The sequence below is a fragment of the Brachyhypopomus gauderio genome, unplaced genomic scaffold (assembly GCF_052324685.1).
Source record: "Brachyhypopomus gauderio isolate BG-103 unplaced genomic scaffold, BGAUD_0.2 sc64, whole genome shotgun sequence".
NCBI lineage: Eukaryota > Metazoa > Chordata > Actinopteri > Gymnotiformes > Hypopomidae > Brachyhypopomus > Brachyhypopomus gauderio.
In genome coordinates, this window is record NW_027506885.1 from 146,753 (window position 1) to 170,429 (window position 23,677).

The window sequence follows — 23,677 nt, forward strand, 5'->3', positions numbered from 1 at the left end:
AGATCAAAATACAAGTACAAACAGAAGATTAATTTTAATTGCTGACATTTGACAAATCTCACATCACAAGGCTGATGAAGGGTGGATACAGTCAGAATGTGTGTTACAGAGAATGGTAGAATGGATGAGAGTAAATATATACATTTTCTGGAATTGTATTAGGTGGTCTGCCAAACAGAAGTGCACTAAATGCACTGAATACTGATAAAATCCAATCAGTATTTCCTAAATTAACAAACAGTAACTCAATCTATAACTGTATTGTAAGTCCTTTGTCAGTTTTAGATTTTGTATCACTGAAATAAGAAATGGTAAATTACAGATGTGCATTACATCACCCAGATGTATTTTTGCACATGTAAAGAATAGGCTACTAATGGGGAATATTTTATGTGCTTAAACTTTGGAGACTAAATCGGTTCTTACTACGTCGGCATGGACCAAAATTATCAAAACAAAATGAACAAAAAGAAGTCAGAAGTATGTTAAAGGTAAAATATACAATTGATCTTATCTCGAAAATCAAAATAACTCTTCTATATTGTTAAGAGAGAAAAAAACAAATGTCCAATCAAACTATATATGCGTTAAATAAAATAAAAACAACAACAGTCTCTTACACCCTTAGACGGAAAAGCATTTGCAAATGATTTAGTAAAGTGAGCGCGCGTACTCCCCGTCTCTGTCCCCGCCTTATTGTGACAGCTTGCAGCCGCGTTGGGACCCCCTGGGAGCGGAGAGCGGATTCACTAACCTGCCGGTGTCTGCGCCCGAATAGCGCTTCCAATCTGCTGTTCTGATGGGGGGGTCGATTATTGGGACCTGTCGAGAAGTCACGAGGGGCTAACTGTTTCAGAGAGAGACGTGAAAGGGAGCACAATAGTATTTCATGCACGGTGGAGTTTTACGTCACGCTGTGCTTTCAGAAAGAGCTGTCGTCCCATTATTGCTCATTAACATTGAATACATTACTATTAAGTTCTTGTTATGAGATAAACGCCAGGACTGTTCGATAATAGTGTTTTGTTCACTTTCAAAAGTTTAATCATTATGTGAGACAGAGGATCCTTTCGTTTTTTGATAAAATTATTATGTAATAATAAGTAGATTTTTGTGCTACTATGTTTATATTAATTATTGGTGCTGTTGTTGCTTTAAATGCTTGCCTACAATGTTATTACACCGAAGTATAAGAAATATGTGCCTCATCAAACAACCTTCAGTAGTCAGCTGCTAGCCATTAAAACTAACAAGACAGTAGCATATGTTATGTACATAAATTAAGGAACTATATCTATACACTACCATAATTGTGCGTGCTTCCGTGTTTGCATGTGATATTTATTTATTTTACCCTGCATTACCCTGCATGCAACAATCGACGATAAAACATAATACATTCCTTTAATTCCATTCTGCATGAAAAATAAACAAAACTTTGGCACAACACGAGCCCATGGTTAAAAAAAAAACCCCAGCTGTATTAATTGTAAATAGTAAGTTGCCTAAAATAAAAATAATAATGATTTAATAAATAATTAAATAAATACAGAACGAATTTAAAAATGGCTGGACTGTGAGAAAGCGTGTAAGTTTCGCGTGAACATGCGCTAGTAGCGGAGAGGAGAGACCTGCCCGCTCCTCATAATAACCCTATTATAAGCCTCATCAATGATGTAATGAAAGCAAACAGTGTGAAAATTGCCTGTAAACAGTTGGATCTGAGTCTCCTAATGAATTCAGTGTCTCTTTTAATCAAAGTGAGGAATCGGTGGGGAGGGGTTTAGTGGGCGTGGGGGGTCCAGTTTCCTCTTAGCGAGCCAGTCAACACTCCAAAACACCCCTCAACCAATGGAAACGTGTCGCTGGGGACTCACGTGGAAGGGGCGCCCTTAAAAACCTAGCAACGGAGTTTTCTACAAGTTCATTTTTAGGCTTTTCCCACCGTGCATATAAGGTTTCGTTCCCCAATGTGTCTACTTAACCTGCATTCATTTCTGCTTCTAACTTATCGCATCTGTTTTTCTTTTTTTTCTCGCTGCCGACCAACGATATCGGGTCTCGCATCGCATCGCCTAGGCACGGAATGCGATTGCCTACATCGGCTGGCTACAGCAGCGAGGGTCGCCACTGCGAACTTTCTTTTGAACTGATGCAAATTTCAACAATTGCCTCTCTCCGCTTGCTGCGCGAGGCCTGATCACCGTCAGCGCTGCTACTGTCCGTGGTGCTGAAAGGCGCTCTAAACACGCCAACTTTGAGGGTTTACGCCAGCCTCACCGCCGTGCCGTGTTATCTTGGTGTTACTTCAGAATGATCCACTTGAAATTACTTAATAAATAATTTAAAGTTATCATCGACGAGTCTTACTTTTAGAGAAATTCTAGGATTCAGAAAAATCAATTAAAATTGCCAACCGAAAGCATATTTAGGCTTCATCGATTTTTTTGAAGACAGGGGAGCTACAGTGAAAGAAATTGGAGTCGGAGTCTGCTTCATACAGAAATCCTGCATCCCAGATATATTTTCAAACTTCAAAAGTCTGGAAGGAAGAAGAGATTTTACAGTGGATGAATATTTTCTAACCTGCTTTGGATTTTCCTGCTGGATAGGGTGTGATTAAGTCACATCATTTTGCGAACGTCATCCAAACAGAACTTGGCCGAATGCAGATGAGAGTTTGAGCTCTGACTTCCGAGAAACACTGGCTGGACATGGAGGCGTCTACCAACGGCTCCAGTTTTGGAATCGACTCTCTACTGTCCCACAGGCCCGGAAGTCCAGTCATCGCAAAGGGGGACAGTTTGGTGGGAGAATGCAGGTCTCCACTGGAATTCAGCCCAAGGTCTGATCTAGAAAGCGGTTGCTCGTCTCCACCGTCGCCGAGGCGGGATTGTGGCGAGGATGCAACGCAGAGGCAAGGTCACTCTCTCGGTTTACCGTCCCATCTACAGCACGGACCGATATCGGCAGGTTCCCAACCACGGACTGTCACTTCGTCCTTTCTCATTAGAGATATTCTAGCTGACTGTAAGCCACTGGCGGCTTGTGCCCCTTACTCAAGTAATGGCCAACCAACACAAGAAACGGGGAGACTGGCATCCAAAATCGCAGACGACTTCATTGAGAAGATCCATAGCAACTCATCGTCTGACAGTGAATACAAAGGTAAAAAATAAACAATGCTCGAGGAATTTTATTAAAACGAAACGTATAAGCGCCATACATATTTTTTTTTACAAAATGAGCACTGGACCGCTACGTCGTTTGTACCTGTCTTGCATTACGTAAATATCCGCGAAAAGAAACGAGAGTACTAAATCAGAACAGAATCGTTGCACTGTAATTAAAGATTCAACTTCTGTTGAATATAATTGGGATGCTGAGCACGCAAATTGCCGATTAAATACAACACGTGCATCCTTAAATATTATATTGCATTTTAAATACTATATTGTGTATGTGTACATTCTTGCCGTACTTAAAAGAAAATATGTCTATACATAAACAAAAACACTAACATGTGCATGCTTTGGACACGTTAATTAATATTGTGAAATGTTTTAAGTCAGGCTATAAATGCATAATTTTAATAACTTTGTCGAAAATGACAAATTTATTATCAATAATGGCGATGATTTTCGTTTTATTAGAGGTGAATTTTTCCTCAGACGGAATATGTAAGCTACGTGTAAAAATGAATGCTGACATACACTGTACCCTGCTGACACGATCCACCATAGACCCTCTTTAAATCGGGTCTAACAGATATGACATTTTCACTGAAGAATCAGTAGGGCCAAAAATCTGTCAAGTTTAACAAATCAACGATAAACAAACCTCTTCCTGTATGTACAAAAACGCAAACGTGTTTCTTTTGGTTATTGGTTTATTTATTTATTTTAGTTTATTTTTATTGTTATTATTATTACTATTATTATTGTTGTTGTTATTATTATTGTTGTTATTGCAGTTGGATAATTCGTTATATTTCTCACCGCCTTACACAGTGTGTGAAGAGGTGTGTACCACTAGGCCATTACTATGCTGTGTGCGGTATTGTTATTGACATATATATCAACATAATGTAGACTGAACACACAAAAAAGTAGGACACGTTGGGTTTAAACTTAGCCACAGTCTAAGCTGTCTCAGCTGTTATACAAAAATGGCTACAGTATTTTCACGTTACATGCACAAGGAATTTCGAAAACTGTCTGGAAGAGTGCGCGGTGATCAAAATTGATACTCTACATATCAGTCATTACATCTCCATGGTCCTTGTAAAGAGTATGTACGCTGCTTTGATTTTAGAGCTTCTACCTACTTATATTTCAGGGATTTGGTGCAATTTGTCCCAGTGCTAATCAGATTTGTAACGCACGAGGCTGTTCGGTCCTTTATTCCGCTCTTATTCCGGGCCCTGTGAAGTTTCTCCGGTTGCGGTTGAAAGGTTCCTATCCCTTGTGGCTTAATTAGCCGGATTATTGTGCTCCTTGAGAGACGACTCAACTACTCAACTGGCAAGATCCCTCGCGTCGTGTCCCTCTCTTTCTGGGTTCTCTGGGTTCAGAAAGGAGTTTCTTCCTTCACCAGCTTATAGATTAGTGAGAGGTGAAAATTAAAAGCATCTTCCTGTGTATATAATTTAGAAATAACAAACAATATAAAGGACAAACTGGGTGTGATTTAGTCACCCCGTTCCCGCCATGCTGCTTCGCGTGGGTGTCTTAAACATTTGTTAAAATCACTTTCAAACACGAAACCTCACGTCCAGTGAGATATTTTAATAATACACTAATGGAATTAATTTAATTAGACACGCGTTTCCTGTTCTCTCTTCTCTCTTTTTGACTCCTGCTGGTATTTTATGTGGGGTTTCAGTGAAAGAGGAAGGCGACAGAGAGATTTCGAGCAGCAGAGACAGCCCTCAAGTTCGCCTGAAGAAACCACGAAAGGCGCGGACCGCCTTCACGGACCACCAGCTCGCGCAGCTGGAGCGCAGTTTCGAGCGCCAAAAGTACCTGAGCGTGCAGGACCGAATGGAGCTCGCGGCCTCTCTCAACCTCACCGACACGCAGGTTAAAACCTGGTACCAAAACAGAAGGTATGTTTCTTTTGCCCAAAATGTGGACAATCTAACACGACCACTATACAGGCTTCCACATTTACAACCTTTGGATAAAAATATTTTTTAAATATCACACACGGCATTTTCAGGACAACTCGGAATTCTCCAAAGTTCCTGCAATATTTTACAAAAGTAAGATGTATTTATATTGTACGGTCTTGCCAAAAAGGAAAAAGCTTTGGAAAACGTGCAGTATAGTAACCCGCTTCATTACCTCCTATAAGCTGCCCACGTGACTACACCTGACATAAAGAATAACCTTGTCAGGTGACCTGATTATGCGTGTATAATTTGCCCCTCAAGCACTACAGAGAGAACAGGAATATACGGCCGCCCTAAAATGCACATTAACAGTTTTACAAACATATGACACAATAAAAGAAAAACAAGCCACTGATGTTATGTGCTAATTTTAACATTCTCTAGAATTTTAAGTTTGCTTGCTAATGTCGAATATGTCGTGAATATACAAGAATGACATTTGCAAATCATTTCAAAGGTAGTGTATTGTGTATTGGTGATATTAGGTTGACCTCGGCTTCAGATTTCTTAGTAGTACGGATTTCTGATTTAGATTTCTGATTTCCACAAGTCTTTCCTTTTATTAGCTAAGTCTTTGTCCGGTTAACTAATAGGCTGTAAAACAAATACAAAAACAAAACACTTTCAAACATGAATTATAAATTGCCGCGTCCGTGCTTCATGAATTATTAAGATATCTAACCAAATAGTTAGACAATTATTATGATTATAAATTATTTAATAGCAAATGTGGCTTTTGTCTGTGTTTTCACAAGTGCAAAATAAAGTGGTTCTTGGTGTTACAACCACTTTACCTAATTTATTTAATTTCCATTTCCGTTGTATGGGTTAGATCCTCCAAACTTCGAGACTTTACAGTAACTTTCAAGCACTCGGGTCAGCATTCAATACGCCATATGGCGAGGCGTGGGTTATGTCTTTCTGCCAAATTCACATTTACCAGCCACTCAAATGTGAAGGGCAAATTATTACATCTTTTTTCTGTTCTTGTTGTGTTTTTGTGGATTAATGCCCATTTAAACTTTTTGTTATTAAGTAGGCCCGTTTTTATCCCCAAACTCAAGCCCGCTCGTAGGACACGGAATAGCAAACGTGCGGTTTTCAAGTTGGATCATTTTGTGACCTACGAATTAACCAGATAATGTTCCGTTAGAAAAAAAAATAAACGCGAATAACCTTCGATGAGAGCCACGACTTCTTAGAAACGTCAGATATTTGTCTGCAGTACATCTAACCTGGTCTTCATCATGACCATATGGACTCACACTTAACCTCTTTCTTCCCAAAAAAGGACGAAGTGGAAGAGACAAACCGCGGTCGGACTTGAACTGTTAGCAGAGGCTGGAAATTATTCTGCTCTTCAAAGGATGTTCCCATCGCCGTATTTCTACCCTCAAAGCCTTGTGTCGAACCTGGACCCCGGAGCAGCGTTGTACTTATACAGAGGACCTTCGGCGCCCCCGCCGGCGTTACAGCGACCTCTCGTCCCACGAATTCTTCTGCACGGTCTGCAGGGCGCGAGCGAGCCTCCGCCGCCCATGCCGCCCCTGTCCGGAGTGCTGCCGAGGCCTACCCCGCCGCGATGAGACGCACGTGTTGGACTTACCGAAAAACCTGGCAGCTTTGAACTCTACGAACTATGTGAAAAAAAAAAAAGTTTTAGTCTACTGGTGACAAAATTATCGAGATATAGCCTATTATAAAACCACCACACTTCTTACAAGAACTCGATCACAGAACCCAACTCTGGTTGGTGAAATTATTGCTACTGGTAGTCACTGTTTATTTATTTATTTATTTATTTATTTATTTATTTCCCCCCCTTTGTATCTAACTTATATATTTATAAAGGCCTATCAATTACCATTTATGTTCAGGAAAAAAGACAAATGTTGATAAAGGACGCAATAATAACAACAACGGAAATACGCCAGGGGCAGTTCCGTCTATTATTATTATTATTATTATTATTATTATTATTATTATTATTATTATTAAGGATACGAGGTGAAAGTGATGCGTCTTGATATTGGAATAATTAAAGCCCCTGTGTACAAAAGATTCACACAACAGTTGCACCTTTCGACAGTTCCGACATAAAAAAACCGCACTGATACTAAGCAACTGGCTACATTTATTTTAAGGTTTTCAAATGTACAAAAGAAAAAACGAAATACATGTAAATAGGAATATTTGGTTTCAAGACAAATCTCGATTTTCGTATAGGCTTTTTCCCGTTAAGTATTCCTTCCACAGGTGAGGAAGATTAAATGACACGTCCAACACGTGTGAAATCAAATCGCCTCCAACAATAATTCACATGGAATACAAATAATTGAATAATTTTTGAACCCAGAATAAGGAAAGAAACGTTCGTTTCTCATTCCAGCGGCTAACGTAAGACAACAGAATGCACTGAAGTGGGAAACATATTTTCGAGCAGTTTACCGGTGACGGAATGAAATCAGGTATGAGACAGGATAAAGAGTATTCGTGCTGCAGCACCTTTGTTCAAACGCCATAACAGCTACTGTTGAACATCTTCCAGCAAGATGTGTGCGTACGGAGTGCGCAATTCTTAATAAAGGGCGCAGGCACTTGGGGTTACAGGCTTTGTGACACGAAAAACAAAATACCAGTTCGGTGTCAAAATGCCAAGCACTCGCTTACCAGTTGTGATTAGTGTCATGTAAATGATAGGCTGCGTGTTTTGCCAATCCTGGTATACTGCCTATACCCACCCGATGTGTTAGAGCAGACGTTGTGCATTATTCTGTATAAAGCCGTTGAAATACCTTGTTTTTCTTTTAGTGAAGGTGTATATGGAGAATATTGATTTGTGAAGTGATTCTCGTATTTCAAGATGATTTTTGTCCTTAGCCCCCCTGTGTATAGCGGTATGAACTTTTTGAAAATTCTCCAAGTTACTGATCACACATGGGGGGCTTTAAGTAAGGAGAATTACTTTTATAAATGTGCTAATAAAGATCTTTCACTAAATGACGTGATATGATCATATGTGAAACATGAAACGTCGACACACGAACAGCAAGTGTACTTTAACTGTGGTTTCCTAAGAAGAAAAATCTAATTTAATTTAATTAAATGCCTGTACACCGGGCGCGATCAAGCATGCTTGCGTGAGCCTTCAAGAATTCAAGAACCTTTACAAACAAACTACTTTATGGTTAAGTGATTAATAATAATTATATATGAGAAACGCCACGCGGAGACATCACTGCTCAGACGTGAAGTTCAAAGTCGCTTATGTGCTCGAAACTATAAGGACAAAAAGTAAAAACCTGTACACTGCCGTGCGTGTACAACTTTCCCGATGGTGTTACTCTGTGGACAAACAAAATCTACAAGTCTTGCTCATTATCCATAATGTATTGTTTTAAGGTGCCGGCTGAGGCGTTATTAATAATTTTAACTCAAATGATAAATGTAGCTAAAGATGAGTATTCAAACTTCAGCAACATAACTCAAAGTAAGTCAGCTAATTAAAGTAATTTACACTGTGTTTTTGTTACATTGATCCATTAGGCGGATCTATAAAGAAAACATTGATTTAAGACTCCATCTCAGGAAAGATCTGGTGATATGGAGCATGTCACTGTGGACTAGGTTGTGTGAACCCTGCATGTGTGCTTGTTAAAAACACTGAGGTTTACCACTGGCCTACACATTTACAGACTAGAAAAAAGGCATGAAACAAAAGATTTTTGGCACGCAGAATTTTAGGGACTTGGGCTTTACATGCAAAAGGAGTAGTTATGAGTATACTGTTTTGCTCAAAAAGAACCACCAAACAAAATCCACTAGAAGTAATATAATGAAATTACACTCACAAAATTCTATTAGTGGAAAATATGTTTGAATAATTTTAAACACGACTGTCAGACACTTTGCTCAAACCCCGCACTGTTTGGTTAGCAACGTGGATTTAATTTGTCAAACCAAAAAAAAAAAGTTAATAAGAATGTCTCACCTGGGAGAATGGAGGTTCGCCACCTTAACCTTTCCAAGACGCTTAAAGACTTTCTGGAGGATTTACTCAGCGAAACCTCAAACCGAGAAACTTAATTCTGCCCATACACTTTAAAGTTTAACGCGACTATCTCTTATTAATAGATTATACTATAAATATCACTTTAATCAGGTGTCACGAATAGTGCAATACTGCAAGTTTAAACACTTTTTACTTCTCGTATAAAGAATGGATAACAACGTATCACACACACACACACACACACACACACACACACACACACACAGAGAGAGAGAGAGAGAGAGAGAGAGAATTTTGCATTGTACAGAATTATCGGGTGGACAACGGTGTCTGCACTACAGTTTGAATGGTATCACCAGTCATCGCGCCTCTCTAACTAAAGTGCATTATAACGTCACTTCATTCAGTTTTCATAAACAATATGTGGATGAAATATTAATGATCACCAATGTGTGTAATTGTTTAAGTGCCCTAAATGATCCCATTTAGAAATGGATGGTTTCCATCCCCTTTCTTGAGAGTGTTGGTCGTCTGCTCTTTGCCAAACGGCTCTAACAGCTGGTCACCGCGCAGTGCTGACAGTGGGCAGGATCAGCGGAGGGACATCTGGTCAGCGCCACGGACCCCCCCCCCCTCCTAGATCCACTAAAATACCCCCCCCCCCCCAACACGCCGCCACCCGTCTCCCCCCTGCGCCGAAGACTGACTCGATACCAAGCGAAAGATCAGTGTATGAAACAGGGTCTGGGGAGCTCACTCTGACAGAGCCAGTGAATGGGATATTAACGATTAGACAATAGGGAGTAATGGCTTTTAATTGAAAGTCGATAACGGGTTTGATCAAGCAGTCCCCTGCTGGAACTATCGCATCGCAGATGTCAGAAGAGCCCTAACCTCTACCCCAACGATATTATTATGAGTATTATTCCATAGTACGAGCTGTGGAATGGTTGCAGGTTACAAATATAACTCTGAAATATAACGATAACAAATTAATGAAAAAAAAAAAACAGTCAAAATCCTCTTGCCATTGCACGTAGGATCAAACAATTTTCGAAATAATCACAAAAAAAATCTGTGTTCCAATCCGAGGGCAGTGAAGACCCCTTCAATATTAATGAAAAGGGTTATTCTTGCGAAGTGCGCAGCTGATTGCGAGAAAAGCTCCCTGGTCTTGTTAAAAGACGCAGAGATTTTTGCATGTGAAAGGATACTGGTAAATCCCTCGGCTCTTACGGCGGATTGTCCCCGGCTCAGGGTTAATGAAGTGCGGATAGAGTCTCGCTGAGCTCCCGACAAACAAAAACACAACACGGTGAGCTTAGGCCCGAAGGATCAGTGCCTCTGATTAAGCTCATTGACTCAGAATAAAAACCAAACAAAACAGCCTTCAGATGAAATTAAGAGTCAATCAAAGTGCAATTTGCATTGTTATGTAGGGGACATGTTTTTTTCCCAAGATTATATATTTTTTTACCGATTGTTCATCCTGATGACCAATATGGATGTGAGTCTAACTTTAAATATTAAGTGTACTGTAAGTAAACAAAACAGCGCGCGCGTTACTCATGCTAACTCGTTATGCACAATTACTACAAATCTAAATCACTATGGTTCACTACTAGTAACCATGGCAATGTGATGTAAAGGAAAGAAACATTTATTGTGTTCATTTTTTCTTTTTAACGTGCACTTAGGTCTGTCATTTCATAGTAAAACAATAAATGTTTACGAAATTAGGGGAAAGATATGGTTATAATATACTTGGGAAAATACTGCAAAATAACAAGTAAATACCACAGCATTTGGCAAAAAGAATACCCATTAATTATTTTTCCAAATCTGACACACAAATGAAAACATAATTTTAATATTATAGTAAGACAAACACATTATTACAATGTCAATCTTCTGTGAGACGTTTGAGCCGGTATTTTAAACATACTACGTATTTGATCAGTTATCATCGTAATTCAGACACCTCAAGAAGCAAACGTGCAATCCACAGTGGTTGTAGTCAGTGGGGGTCAGTCAGACCTGCTCAAAGTGCCACGGGCCCCCGTGACCCCAAACAAGGAGACTCGGGAGTCGTAAGCGCACCTCGTCGTTTGTACCAACAGGAACACTCCTCCGCCCTGCGCTCAGATCCCAGCGAGGAGAATGTTTAATTGTAAAGGCAGTGACACAGCTTGTGGATGTAACGACTGCCATGGGAGAAGCGCCACAACAAATCACCAGAATCAGTGAAACACACGTTAAAATAAGAGCTGAGCAGCAAGACAACAGAAAGAGACAATATGTAGAGTTCACACAACACCGTCCTAGATATCGAATGCCATGCACGCCGGAAGTCAAGGCAACAGAGGAGCGAAAGGCGTGAGGCACAAGGATAGAGAGATAACCCCGTAATCATTTCCCCAATAAAAGCCAAAGCATTCCCAACTTGGGTGAGGGGCAGAGGGACCAGCAACCCAATCTCAGCAAATAATGACAGTGTTGCTCGCTAAGTTCCAGAGAGGAGCGGGTAACCAGACCCAGAACGAACAGACACCGAGTCCAATGCGGTCATGAAAGAAAAGAGCGCCAAGATGCCTCCAGTCCAGTCAATGACGGCCATGTCCCACTCAGCAGGGACCATGTAAAGATACTGGTAGATGACAGGGTGATTATCTAATCAATACGTGTGGTGTGTGGTAGGGCTCATTGGTTAACATTGGTCACCCCTTCCCACCCAACCCCCACTCTCCAACACACACACACACACACACACACACACACACACACACACACACACACACACACACACACACACACACACACACACACACACACACACACACACACACACAGCGGATAAGTGGAAGACACTCCTCTGGGAGAGCTCACAAGTGCAGAGTCAGAGCAGACAAATCTAATGGTAAAACATCATAGGCAAACACACAAGCACACACACACACACACACACACACACACACACACACACACACACACACACACACACACACACACACACACACACACACACAAGCAAACATACATGTACAGCGAGTCGGAGAAAAAGACAAAACCACTAATGACCACCACTAAGGAAAGCACAGGCATACTGTGGAAAAGGGAAGATTTTCAAGCATGCACCCCATACTCTATACTGACCCCCACTGGTTGGGACAAGCAGGAGTATTAGTACTATAACAAATAAATAATAATAATAATAATAATACCAGTACATGTCTAACTATATTACACATTTACTATTTTTGTTGCTATTGTTGGCTTAACCAAAAGCTTTGTTTTTACATTAATCAAAAAGGTGCTCATTATATTGTATGTTAAAATATGCAGCATCGCATTACTGTTGCTCAAAACTACTGAAGAAAAAAATACATGTACCTAAAAACCTCCCAGCGTGCAGTTGGGCGTAACCTTTAACCTCTGCACAGGCCCAGCAGCCGTAATGATCCCCGTGTACTGTATGCACGTATGTATGGCACACCGCATCATGTTGTGGGGGCTCATTTATAGTGGATTAGATTTGAAAAACAGGAACTTTCCGGAGCCCCTGTGAACACCCCTGGGTCAGCAGCATGGAGTCTAGGAGCTCTGGCGTCTCATAAACATAAAGGAGAGAATGAGAAATGAATAAAGGATGAGGCGAGCTATACATGTATTTTTAACGCTGGCTCGTGTGAAGCTGGCTGGAGTGTGTGGTGAGACACAGAGGGCACAGCGACGCCGTGGACACTGGGTTATTGTTTGTTTTCATGGTACGGTGTGACAGGCCGTGTGCCGGGTGTGGGGAGGGGGGAGACACAGATTGACACTCCTGGGAGTTTCTAGCAGAATCCAAAGTGTCAACTGATGTGTTTCTCATTGGCTGGAGTCTGATCTTATATATCAGCGTGCTGTGCAAGACTTGAACTTTATTGCATCACTTCCCCTGTAGCAAATGAATTTACTCATTCATATTTTTTTATTGTATAATGTCAGAAAATCAAGGAAGGTTACCGTCAAATGTAAACAGACAATGTACAATGTGTGCGAGAGCTCTGGCCTGACGGGTGTGTGATGAAGATGTTTGGTTCAGAGCTGCTTCACTGCTGCTCAGGGCCTTCACACATGCTGCCGGTGGCAGGCTGGAGGAGAAGGCCCCCCGGGGACGAGGCTCAGCGCAGTCAGCCTTCTGAGCCCACGTAAGGCCTCGACGGTTGTCTCCCAACACGGCTCACATGCGCTCTCACGCCGCCCAGATCTGGAACAGCAGAAGGCCAGAGAGCTGGCGTGAGACGGCCGTGGCAAAGCCCTCGTTGTGGGAGGCATTTCTGATGGGTAGAACACTGAAGCTGGCAGTATGCTGAATCTGACAGGCAGTACACTGAATCTAAAGGGCAGTACACTGAATCTAAAGGGCAGTACACTGAATCTAAAGGGCAGTACACTGAATCTAAAGGGCAGTACACTGCCGAATGGTGATGATGATGTGCACGAGTAACACTGAGAATTAATAAAGGGCTTCGTGGTAATGCAGCTGTTATTAAAATATGTGTTTGCATGATTTGTGCTTATGGCAACTGTGAAAGGTGTAATTGAAAAACGACCGGAATTTTAAGATAGCGAAAGGAGGCGGGGAAAGGTTTTAACTAAAGATGTGCAAAAATGTCTGACACGTGCAGTCCTGGCTAAAATCAATGTGCAGTTACTGCACCGTGACAACAGGTGTCCAGGGTGTTGTCAGGGTGTCCACGGGCGTACGCTTCTTTCAAACAGAAGCTTCATTTGAGTGACAGCATTCATACCGTTAATAATACGTTTTCATAAAAGTACATTTAAATACATTTCTGGACATGACAGACAGAAGAGATACCGGTACCTGGAATGTGGAAATAAAATGGTCATGTGACCTTGAAAAATTGATCAAGGTAATTGAAATACAAGGCAGGATTACATCCTTGCCTAGTTTGACAAAATCATCTTTCAGAAGAATAATAAGCAAATTTGTCGTCAGGTGGAGACAGGAATGATGGAAAGATGAACACAGCGACTATAAAGGGCATGTTAGGGTCCTTAAGATTCCAAATTTTCATAATGCATACACAAACATAAAAATACATGCACATATACACATCAACACCGTTACACGGTACATTTGATCAGCCACAATTGCTCCTTAGCCGAGTTAGACCACCGATTTAGACCGCAGGTAACTTTAATATTATTAAAAAGTTGGCCCAAGCAGCAGACAACTGGCCACAAGAGTGTACAGACCGGACACTCCTTATCCGACGCCTAGCCTTTGACTTCCTGTTTGCCTGCAAGGACCCCAAGGGCTGGCCAGGTTGCTGCCAGACTGAGCTGTAATTCTAGGCCACAGTGAGGAGCTAACAAGGGGATGATGGAGAGGCCGGTCAGCAGTAGCAGGGGATAAGGGGAATGAGTCAACAAAGGAGAGCAAGCAGGGCTCACAGCCACTGCACCTGCCTCCGTTTCTGCATCTGTCGCGGTGCAAAAAAAATTAAATCAGGGTTTTTTTTGGTGGAACATGCAGTTTCAGCAGGGCAAAAAAAAAAAAAAGTGTTAGAAGGTTTAGTTCACGATGCAGTAATGTGCACTTCGCCATCAGAGAACGTGATAATATAAATATTTCCATTCGGCAGAGAGATGAGGGAGTTTCCTGAAGCTCGTGTGCCAGATCAGAGCGCTGCTTCCTTCTTCCCCTTCATGACTGAGGCGACGGGGTGTGTGCTCACAGCATCCAGGCGCGGGAAGAGGCTTCCTGCATCTGACGCTGGTTGAGAGTGGCACGCGTAGTGCAGACGCAGGAGCCCGACGCCACGTAAGGCCACGAGACGGGAGAAAAAGAGGCTTCAAACAGTTATCAATAAAATTGCCTTTGCCAAGCGCAGCAGTTTAACCTCTTTAGGGTGCGAGGCATCTCCTAACAGGGAGGGGTGTAGGTGCGGTGGGTGCAGGCTTCATCACGGCTGTCTGCACAGAGCGCCCGGCGGGCTCGTGGGTTCATGGGGCCCCGCTCACACAGGTGAGGGTGCCTTTGGAGCTCTGGTGGCTCCCAAGACATGACATAAAACAAGATCCTCTCTCTCTCTCACACACACACACACACGGAAGAAAAAGGCAAAGATGAAAGAGGTGGAGACTGACGCTTCGATCTCTGGAAGAGTAACACAAACATGCTCTAGAGCCTTGTTTCCATTATTATTGGAAATGAGAAAATGCATCAGAAATCAGCACCACACATGAAACAATGCTTGAAGCTAATACAAGGCACAAGGCATTCGGGTTATTTGCTGTATTATATATTTATTTAGAGGTTAATCATTATTGCAATTTATAACCTTGTTTACCCGAAACACAAACACAAGCACACACGTACAATTAACCCTCAGAAATAAAATAAATAAATAATTAGAATTTTCCCCCAGTTTGGAATTTGACTTCCCTACAGTATTGCAGCAGGTGCTCACACACATCCTTGGAATGGGAGAGGGAGGAATGGCTGGCTGGATGGATAGACAGGCAGAGAGACAGGCAGGCGGACAGGCAGAGAGACAGGCAGGCGGACAGACAGGCAGTCGCTGTGCGAAGGCGACGCTCGCTGTGCCTCTGCCAGGTTTGTGGCGTTAGCATGGGCCATGGAGTGAGTGACACTGGCTCAGACGTCTTTGATCCCGCACAGAGGCAGGTCTCCACTGACCTCCGCCTGCCAGCAGTGTGTGTACGATCTCGCAAAACACTGAGCCACTGATCAGAGTGTGGCTCACAATACACAGCCCCCACCAACACCACAAGACCACCAGGCACACACACACACACACACACACACACAAATGCAGGCACTCAAATACACGCAAAAATCTTAAAAACTTTTAATGTTCTGTAGACTCTCTCTCATACATATATCTATTTATATATACAGTATTGTTTCATAGATTAAAACAATATGGCTTACTACTGGTAATTAGAGAAACATGATTAATACAACAATAATACAACCACTAATGGTCAGCTGCATAAGAATGCATGATGCTCTTTATTTGGGAACACACCAACTGTTGGGTCCATCAGGGACAAGTGCAAGACTTTGTGAGACAGAGCGAGACGAGGCTGAGAAAGCCAGGCTTGGCTACTGCTCGGCTGCGTCTCAGGAAGGAGCCTGGTGAGAGGCCGGTACATGGCGGCCGGGCCGGCGAGCGCGTCAGCTGATAGATGTGAGATGAAGCAGGAGAGAGAAGGAACGGAGGAGCTGGTATGGAACGCTGGTGAAGATGTTGGAGGCGTGGAGGGGAAAGGAGAGCCTGAGTCACACCCATGGAAGAGGAAGAAGAGGAGGAAGAAGAGGAAGAGAAAGGGAAGGGGGGTGAGCAAGAGAGAGCAGGAGATCAGTAGACCGCAACCACACACACACACACACACACACACACACACACACACACGTATTCGCACATGTACAAACATTCACCCACACACATACACACCCACTCACAAGCATATGTACACACACACACATACATAGACACACATAGACACACACACACATGCATTCACGCACGCACATGCGTGTGTGTATACCCTCCATAACACATGCCTTGCTGTGGGCCTTCAGTAATTGCACTGGGGTTATTATACAGTGCTGCTGGTGTCCTGGCCGGGGCTCTGGGGGTTTCTGCAGCCCAGTGAATGGGACAGACATTCAGACTGAGACAATGGCGTGGAAAGGAGAGCGGGGTCCTCTCCAGTGTCCCTACTCACAGCTGTCAACCACTACTTTATCTCCCTGAATCTTGGGTTACCAACAAACAACCACGCCTACTCATACGAACACACAGACACACATGTGCACGGTCACAGATGCACACACACACACACACACACACACACACACACACACACACACACATCATGCACATGCACACACATGCACTTGCACACACTCTGCGTGCTGTCAGTGTGAGCAGCAGGTGTGAGATCCATACTGACATGAATGGCTCTGGAACAAAGCTGATCTTAATTAAGGTGACTCTTCACCCTTACTCAATATATCAGGATTAGTTTTCCTAAAGTCCTCCTCCGCGCTGCCCGGTGGCATCAGAAGCAGATGAATCCCCACACTTCCTCACACTATGTTAAGGGGACAGAAATTAACAGGCCCCTGGCTGTGGGTGGTAGCAGTAGGCATTAGCAGCAACACCACAGTTTGCAGTTTGAAGGCCTTTGTGATGCCCACTGCCTGCTTTACAGCACTTTACAGCATTTTACAACAGTTTCCAGCAGTTTGCAGTCAGCTAATCTCTCCTCTAAAGTCTCCTCGGTTGCTAACTTCAGCCACTGAGTACACCAGCAAGGTATCATAGATAGATAGATAGATAGATAGATAGATAGATAGATAGATAGATAGATAGATAGATAGATAGATAGATAGATAGATAGATAGATAGATAGATAGATAGATAGATAGATAGATGCTTAATTACATTGTATGTACTGTATGTATTATATAAAATGTAAATATTGTCTAAAAACAAAAAGAAAAATAACATTATGAAATGAACATGTGACTTATTTTAGTTAGTAGTTTGTGGCACCTCCTTTTGCAGCCATTGCTTCAACTAAACATCTTCTGTAACCACAAACGAGTGTCTCACATCTGCTTTTTGTAAGTTTTGTCCACTCCTCCTTGCGAGAGACATCTGGCATGTACCGCCCACATCAGATCTTGGGACAGCATTTCTATGGGATTGAGTTCCGGACCTTGACTGGGCCAATCCAGACTGCAAATCTTCTTTAGTCATTCCTTGGTAGTTTTGCTGGAATACTTTGGGTCGTTGTCTTGTTGCATAATCTATTTCCATCCCAGCTTCAACTGTCTGACTGATGGCATGTGATTCTGGTCAAGAATCTCTGGATAATATGGAGTCTTTTACCTAATTGACTTTACCAATGCAGCTTTTTTCATTTACTTCCATGTTTTCATCCACCTTTCCCTCAAAAGTAAATGGAACTGATGAACATAAACCTGACATTTCATATACAAAATCTGTTGATGATAACATTAGAGAAAATCTATAGAAAACAATAGAAAAATCTAAACCACTCAAAGAGTTTACAAACTTTCAAGCATATATGCTTGAAAGTATATATATATATATATATATATATATATATATATATATATATATATATATATAAATAGAGAATAGAGAAGAGACACTTATTGTCTTATTGTTTTTATATGAAATCTATTCCCCCAGCGATCACGCTAATAATGACTTGATGCAGTGACTCCACTGCTATTTGCTCTGTTTCCCCTGTTTTATCCTCGCTGATGGCTGAGCGGGTCTATTTTCACACATAGAGAGGTGCTTAAAACCAGGGAGGCTGGCGTCTGTTTGATCAAAGTTTATGGGAAATTTCTCAGGGCCACTGGGGGAGCCAGTGTTTATGAACTGTAATAAAAAGAGTCATTTTGACGCCGTGACCTCAGCGCTGTGGCTGGGGGGAGACCGGGGAGGGCTGCTGGTTATGTCTGTTTGCCAGAGTGGAGGAGGCTTGTCTGCTCGTCTCCTGCAGGCGTGCAGGCAGGGAGAAAGGCCGCCCTGGGGTCCTGAGCACATTTCCTTCACTTTCTGTGCTAAGCATCCCACACTCATGGCTGACGAGGCGGCCAAGCGAAAACTGCGGCCAGTTATTTAGTCAAGAGCATTGAAATTATTAAAATGACAGAGATAATGTTTAGTTTCCATTGCAGTGAGAATGAGGTGATAATCGCCAGCGCACAGAGCGCGTGATGAAGAGGGGCTCGCCGGATACCACCAGCGCACGTCAGGAAGACGAAGCACCGTTCAGGGGTTGTGGAATGGAAACGGAAACGAAGACGGATGTGTGACAGTTACAAAATGAAGAGCTTGAACTTGGGAGTGGCCTGCTCCCTTTCCCAGACTCACACACACTGATTCATCCCACCGAACACCCGCCCATTGCCGCGTTTCCGAATAAGCCGCCCCAGGTCAGAAAAGCTGCTGAAATCACAGGTGTGATCCACCAAGCTTTGCTGTGACAACATTCTTCATGTTATTCCTCTAGACAACCCGAACGTGTCACAAAATCAATGCAGTTTGCTGTAAGCTGGCATGCTCGCAGATTTCCTGAGTGAGTGAGAGACAGTGCGGGTGTCTCCACATTGCTGAGGAGTGGAGATGACTGAGGGTGTACCAGGCGGCAACATCATGTCTGCAGGGTGGAGATCACAGAAGCATGACTGAAATTTTCTACAGCTAGTCAATTATTATTACTTCATAATAATGGCTGTGACACTTCACTTTTGTGTTCATAAATCCATAGATTCACACACACACACACACACACACACACACACACACACACACACACACACACACACACACACACACACACACACACACACACACACACACACAATTTCAGTCTGGTCTGGCAAAAGCAGGCATGTGCAGTTATGGCAGCAACAGACACACACATACATGAATACACACTCCTAACACCCACAAGCTTGTACACACACTCACACATGTGCATGAACACACATACACACACACACACTGCAGCTCACTAGAAGAGATGGCTTCAGATTATTGAGGTAGTATCATACAGGAATAATAAAGAAGGTTCTTAAGATTTTAATAAGAATAAAATGAAACAGTAAACCACCAAGGGGCCGGTGGGGTTAATCCTTTCAATATTACTGAAAATAAAATGGATGAAAAAAGAAAGTGGTGGATAGACAGAGGGAAAGTGTGTGTGTGTGTGTGTGTGTGTGTGAGAGAGAGAGAGAGAGAGAGAGAGAGAGAGAGAGGGCGGGAGGGAGGAAGGAGGAGAGAGGGACACATAAGAGGAGATGTGAGATCTAAGATGGAGAATACTGCAATTGTAATACGATGATTTGCCTTGAAATCAAGACACTGCATAAAATATGGCATAAATGCAAAACGTCTGTGTGTATAATGTCTAATGAATTATCTGATGAATTATCAAATTAGATTGTAACACCTGCAGGCATATTTGTGAACATACAGAGACACACACACACACACACACACACACACACACACACACAGTAAGACCCATGTTGTCTCACTGTTATCAAAGTCTATTCTATCAGTGCCTAATAATACTTGCATGTTCAGTGCTGCATGTCACCTCTGTGGTGAACACTCATGCCTGTTCCTCCCGATACCCCTCAATGTCAAAACCACGCACACAGGCAGCAGATGGCATGAAACAGTTGGCACAAGTAAGTGAGCCTGAGTATCTGTTTACTAATAACCCTTTAATTACTTCAGCTGGTGGAAGGGATCAAACCGGCAGACTCACGCAGGAACGGCCCTTCAGGTGGCCGGAGAGTTTTCGGGGAGACATGAGAGAACCTCCTGAACATGAAAGGAAAAGCCACCATATGCAAACGCTGAAACTCTGCAACGGGGGCATCGCGGTGGAAATAGGAAGGAGGGGAGAGGCAGGGGGCAACGTGGACCTCCCGCGCAGGCCGTAATAAGCCGGGCAGGAGATTTACTGTAGCCCCACTGCACAGAAATGTCAAGAGAAATCCATTCATCTCGCTGGAGAACTTAAACCTTCTCCATTTTGTTAGTCTGAACCCACCTTGTGGGCAAATATGTCACAAAGATGTGCTCCATTTTCCGTTTTCCTTCTGGCTGGCGAGCAGCCTGGCGCACACGGACACACTCTCCTCTCCCGTCTCCGAGCTTTCATAACGTGAACAGGGGGAAGGGGAGACGTTTGCCGCCTGCCCTCTGCCACACTGTGCTACGAAAGCATACATTTTAATGATGAGACCTTTTCTTTTAAATAACTCCACCGCAGGAAGAAAATAAATTGCTGTTCAAGAGGAGATATTACTCTGGGCATTGTGGGATTGAAAGGGATTGGGAGACAGAGGGTGTGTGACCCATACATCACATCCAACCCGTATAAATTAAGATATAAATAGCACTATATGGAGCGATCTTACCTCATGTGCATGAAGATTGGTGTAGAGAAGGAAATGCTTTTTGGTGTGCTTGTGTGCTTCTGGTCCTATACGTGTGCTGAAATGTGTGTGTGTGTGTGTGTGTGTGTGTGTGTGTGCACGCGAGTGACACAGAAAATCCCCTTGGAGTGTTGAGCAAACAGAAAGCAGGCCGTGTAAAGGCTATGATGGCCTAGCCTGGTTATTGTATACTCTTCTTCTGGATCTCAGTAAAGACCCCCAGCTCCCCACCCTCCCCCGCCCTCCACAGCCCTGGACGGTCACCCGGGCCGCACCGGCATCGCGGGCAGCCAGCGTTAGCCAGCGCCCTGGCGCAGCCTCCAAAATGAAATTAAAAGGGGATTATGGCTGCCCGACACGCTGGATGTCTCCGCTAGCGCCCTATCCTTATTTATTTCCCGGCTTATTTCAGGCCACAGGGCTGAGGGAGGGCGAGGACTCCTGGCTCCGTCTTCTCCCGTCGCCGGAGAGCGATTCCGACAGGAACGTTTCGCTGCCACGCTGCACACAGTGGCAGCGTTTCAGGGATCTCTTTGCCCGCCATCATGGGGAGTGAGAAAGGGAGGATTTTTTTTTCACCCCCCCCCCCTCAAACACGTTCACTCAGATTTCTCACACTGACTGACAGCGGCTGCAAATGTGCGGTGCGATACAGCAGATAGGACGATTCGGACGCGGTGATTGATGACAGACTAGGATTGTATAGCCATGGCTGCTGGGAAAAGCGGCCTACGCCACTGGCTCCCCGCACAGTGCAGCCATACGGGGTTCATATGAATCTGTAATTAACCAGCAGTGCTAGCGTATAAGTACAATACAGCTCTCCCTTAGGGACCAATCCTCTGTTCTTTGGGATGCGTGGGTGTATTTGTGTGTGTATGTGTGTGTGTGTGTGTGTGTGTGTGTGTGTGTGTGTGTGTTTGCGCGCGAGCGTGTGTGTGTGTGCGTGCGTGAGCGTGCGTGCACACAGCAGCGGCGTTATCAATTATCCAGAGCGCAGTCTCGCTCCGGTGCGGTGTTAAATTAAGTTGTCAGCGCTGTCTCCGCGATTTCCCCCTTCACAGAGGCAGCCGCTGATGGGCCCTGACGGCCGCTCGCTGCCTCAGCGCTCCGGCTGCCGTCGCGCATTGCGCCCGCAATTCATCAGCGCAAAATCCAGCGCCCAGCGCCCAGCGCCCGGCACTGGGTGCCCACTCCGTCGGCCAAGCCTCCAGCAGCCCGCCAGCCTGCCAGCCAGCCAGCCAGCCAGCCGACAGCAGCGCCAGCCCGGCCCGGCCCGCAGCGGAACGCAGCGCAGCCGTGCTATCTGGCTTGGATGGCAGGAGTGGAGCTGGATCACCTTCCAAAAAAAACTGCAGCGGAGGAGGGCGAGGAGTTCAGCCCAGTCCTGCCCCTGGGTCCCCAACATGTGGGTCGGTGTGTGTGTGTGTGTGTGTGTGTGTGTGTATATAGTATAGAGAGAGAGAGAGGTGGAGAGAGAGAGAGAAATAGAAAGAGAGAGACAGGTGGAGAGAGGTAGAGCGAGAGAGAGAGAGAGGGAGAGAGAGACAGACACACAGGTGGAGAGAGAGGGTGGAGAGAGAGGTTGAGAGAGAGAGAGAGAAGAGGGAGAGAGAGGGAGAGAGAGGGGAGGGAGAGAAGGGGGGGAGGTGTAGCTTTTCGACTGGAAGGCAGATGTGTAGCTAGGGACACACACAGCATGTTGAATGGCTCCAGGTCTCGGCAGGGTGGGGTTCAGGTGAGGGTTAGGATACAGAGACAGAGAATGCCAGGGACGGCAGGGTAGATACGGCTGGTGCAAGTCACCCTCTTTTCTTTTTCCTATTCTCTCTCTCTCTTTCTCTCTCTCAGTCCTGCTGAGCTGAAGGACAGAGGAACAGCCCGGGTGAAATACTGGGGAGGCGGCCAGACGAGCCGGCCACAGAAATAACGGGGAACTGTAAAACAGCAGGCCGCTAAGCTCTCCATGCTTAAGTATTTATTTGTGATGAATAGTAATGATGGCACAATTACAAAGCACTTGTTTAATATGGAATGGCCTGAGAGGTGGATATCACTCCAAGTCCTTAGCGTGGAGAGAGCCCCCGAGCTCGGTGGAGTGAAGCTGTCTTCACGGCTACGTCCCAGTACAAGAGTCCCAGCCCCTGCACTGAATAAAACATTACACACCATTTTCACATATTAACCCACTTAATAAAATAAACTCAGTGATTTATTTCACTTTTGGCGTCCGCCGCTACCCAGCTGTCGAGGTCTGGCGCTAACCTAAATAATCCAGCGATGTTTCTTTTCGTTCCCGGGGACCTGAGTAGATGGTACATAAAGGGAGGCATCTTTAGCGCCAACCTTCAAAGAGGCCACGCGACTTTATCAAACCAGGCCTGCAAACAGCACCAGTGCCGACGCCCGCAGGGAGTCGTGCAATAAGTTGCCTTTAACAGAACAGAAAAGGGGC

At 44.0% G+C, this 23,677-nt stretch overlaps 1 protein-coding gene across 1 annotated transcript; it reads left to right on the plus strand.

Annotated features, from left to right (window-relative positions):
- Positions 1-1,885: 1,885 nt before the first annotated feature.
- Positions 1,886-8,173, plus strand: barhl1b (BarH-like homeobox 1b). Its single transcript, XM_076988921.1, has 3 exons — positions 1,886-3,168; positions 4,885-5,107; positions 6,465-8,173. Exons 1-3 carry the CDS (start codon positions 2,715-2,717, stop codon positions 6,757-6,759), a joined length of 972 nt encoding a protein of 323 aa, XP_076845036.1. The 5' UTR covers positions 1,886-2,714; the 3' UTR covers positions 6,760-8,173.
- Positions 8,174-23,677: the final 15,504 nt, after the last annotated feature.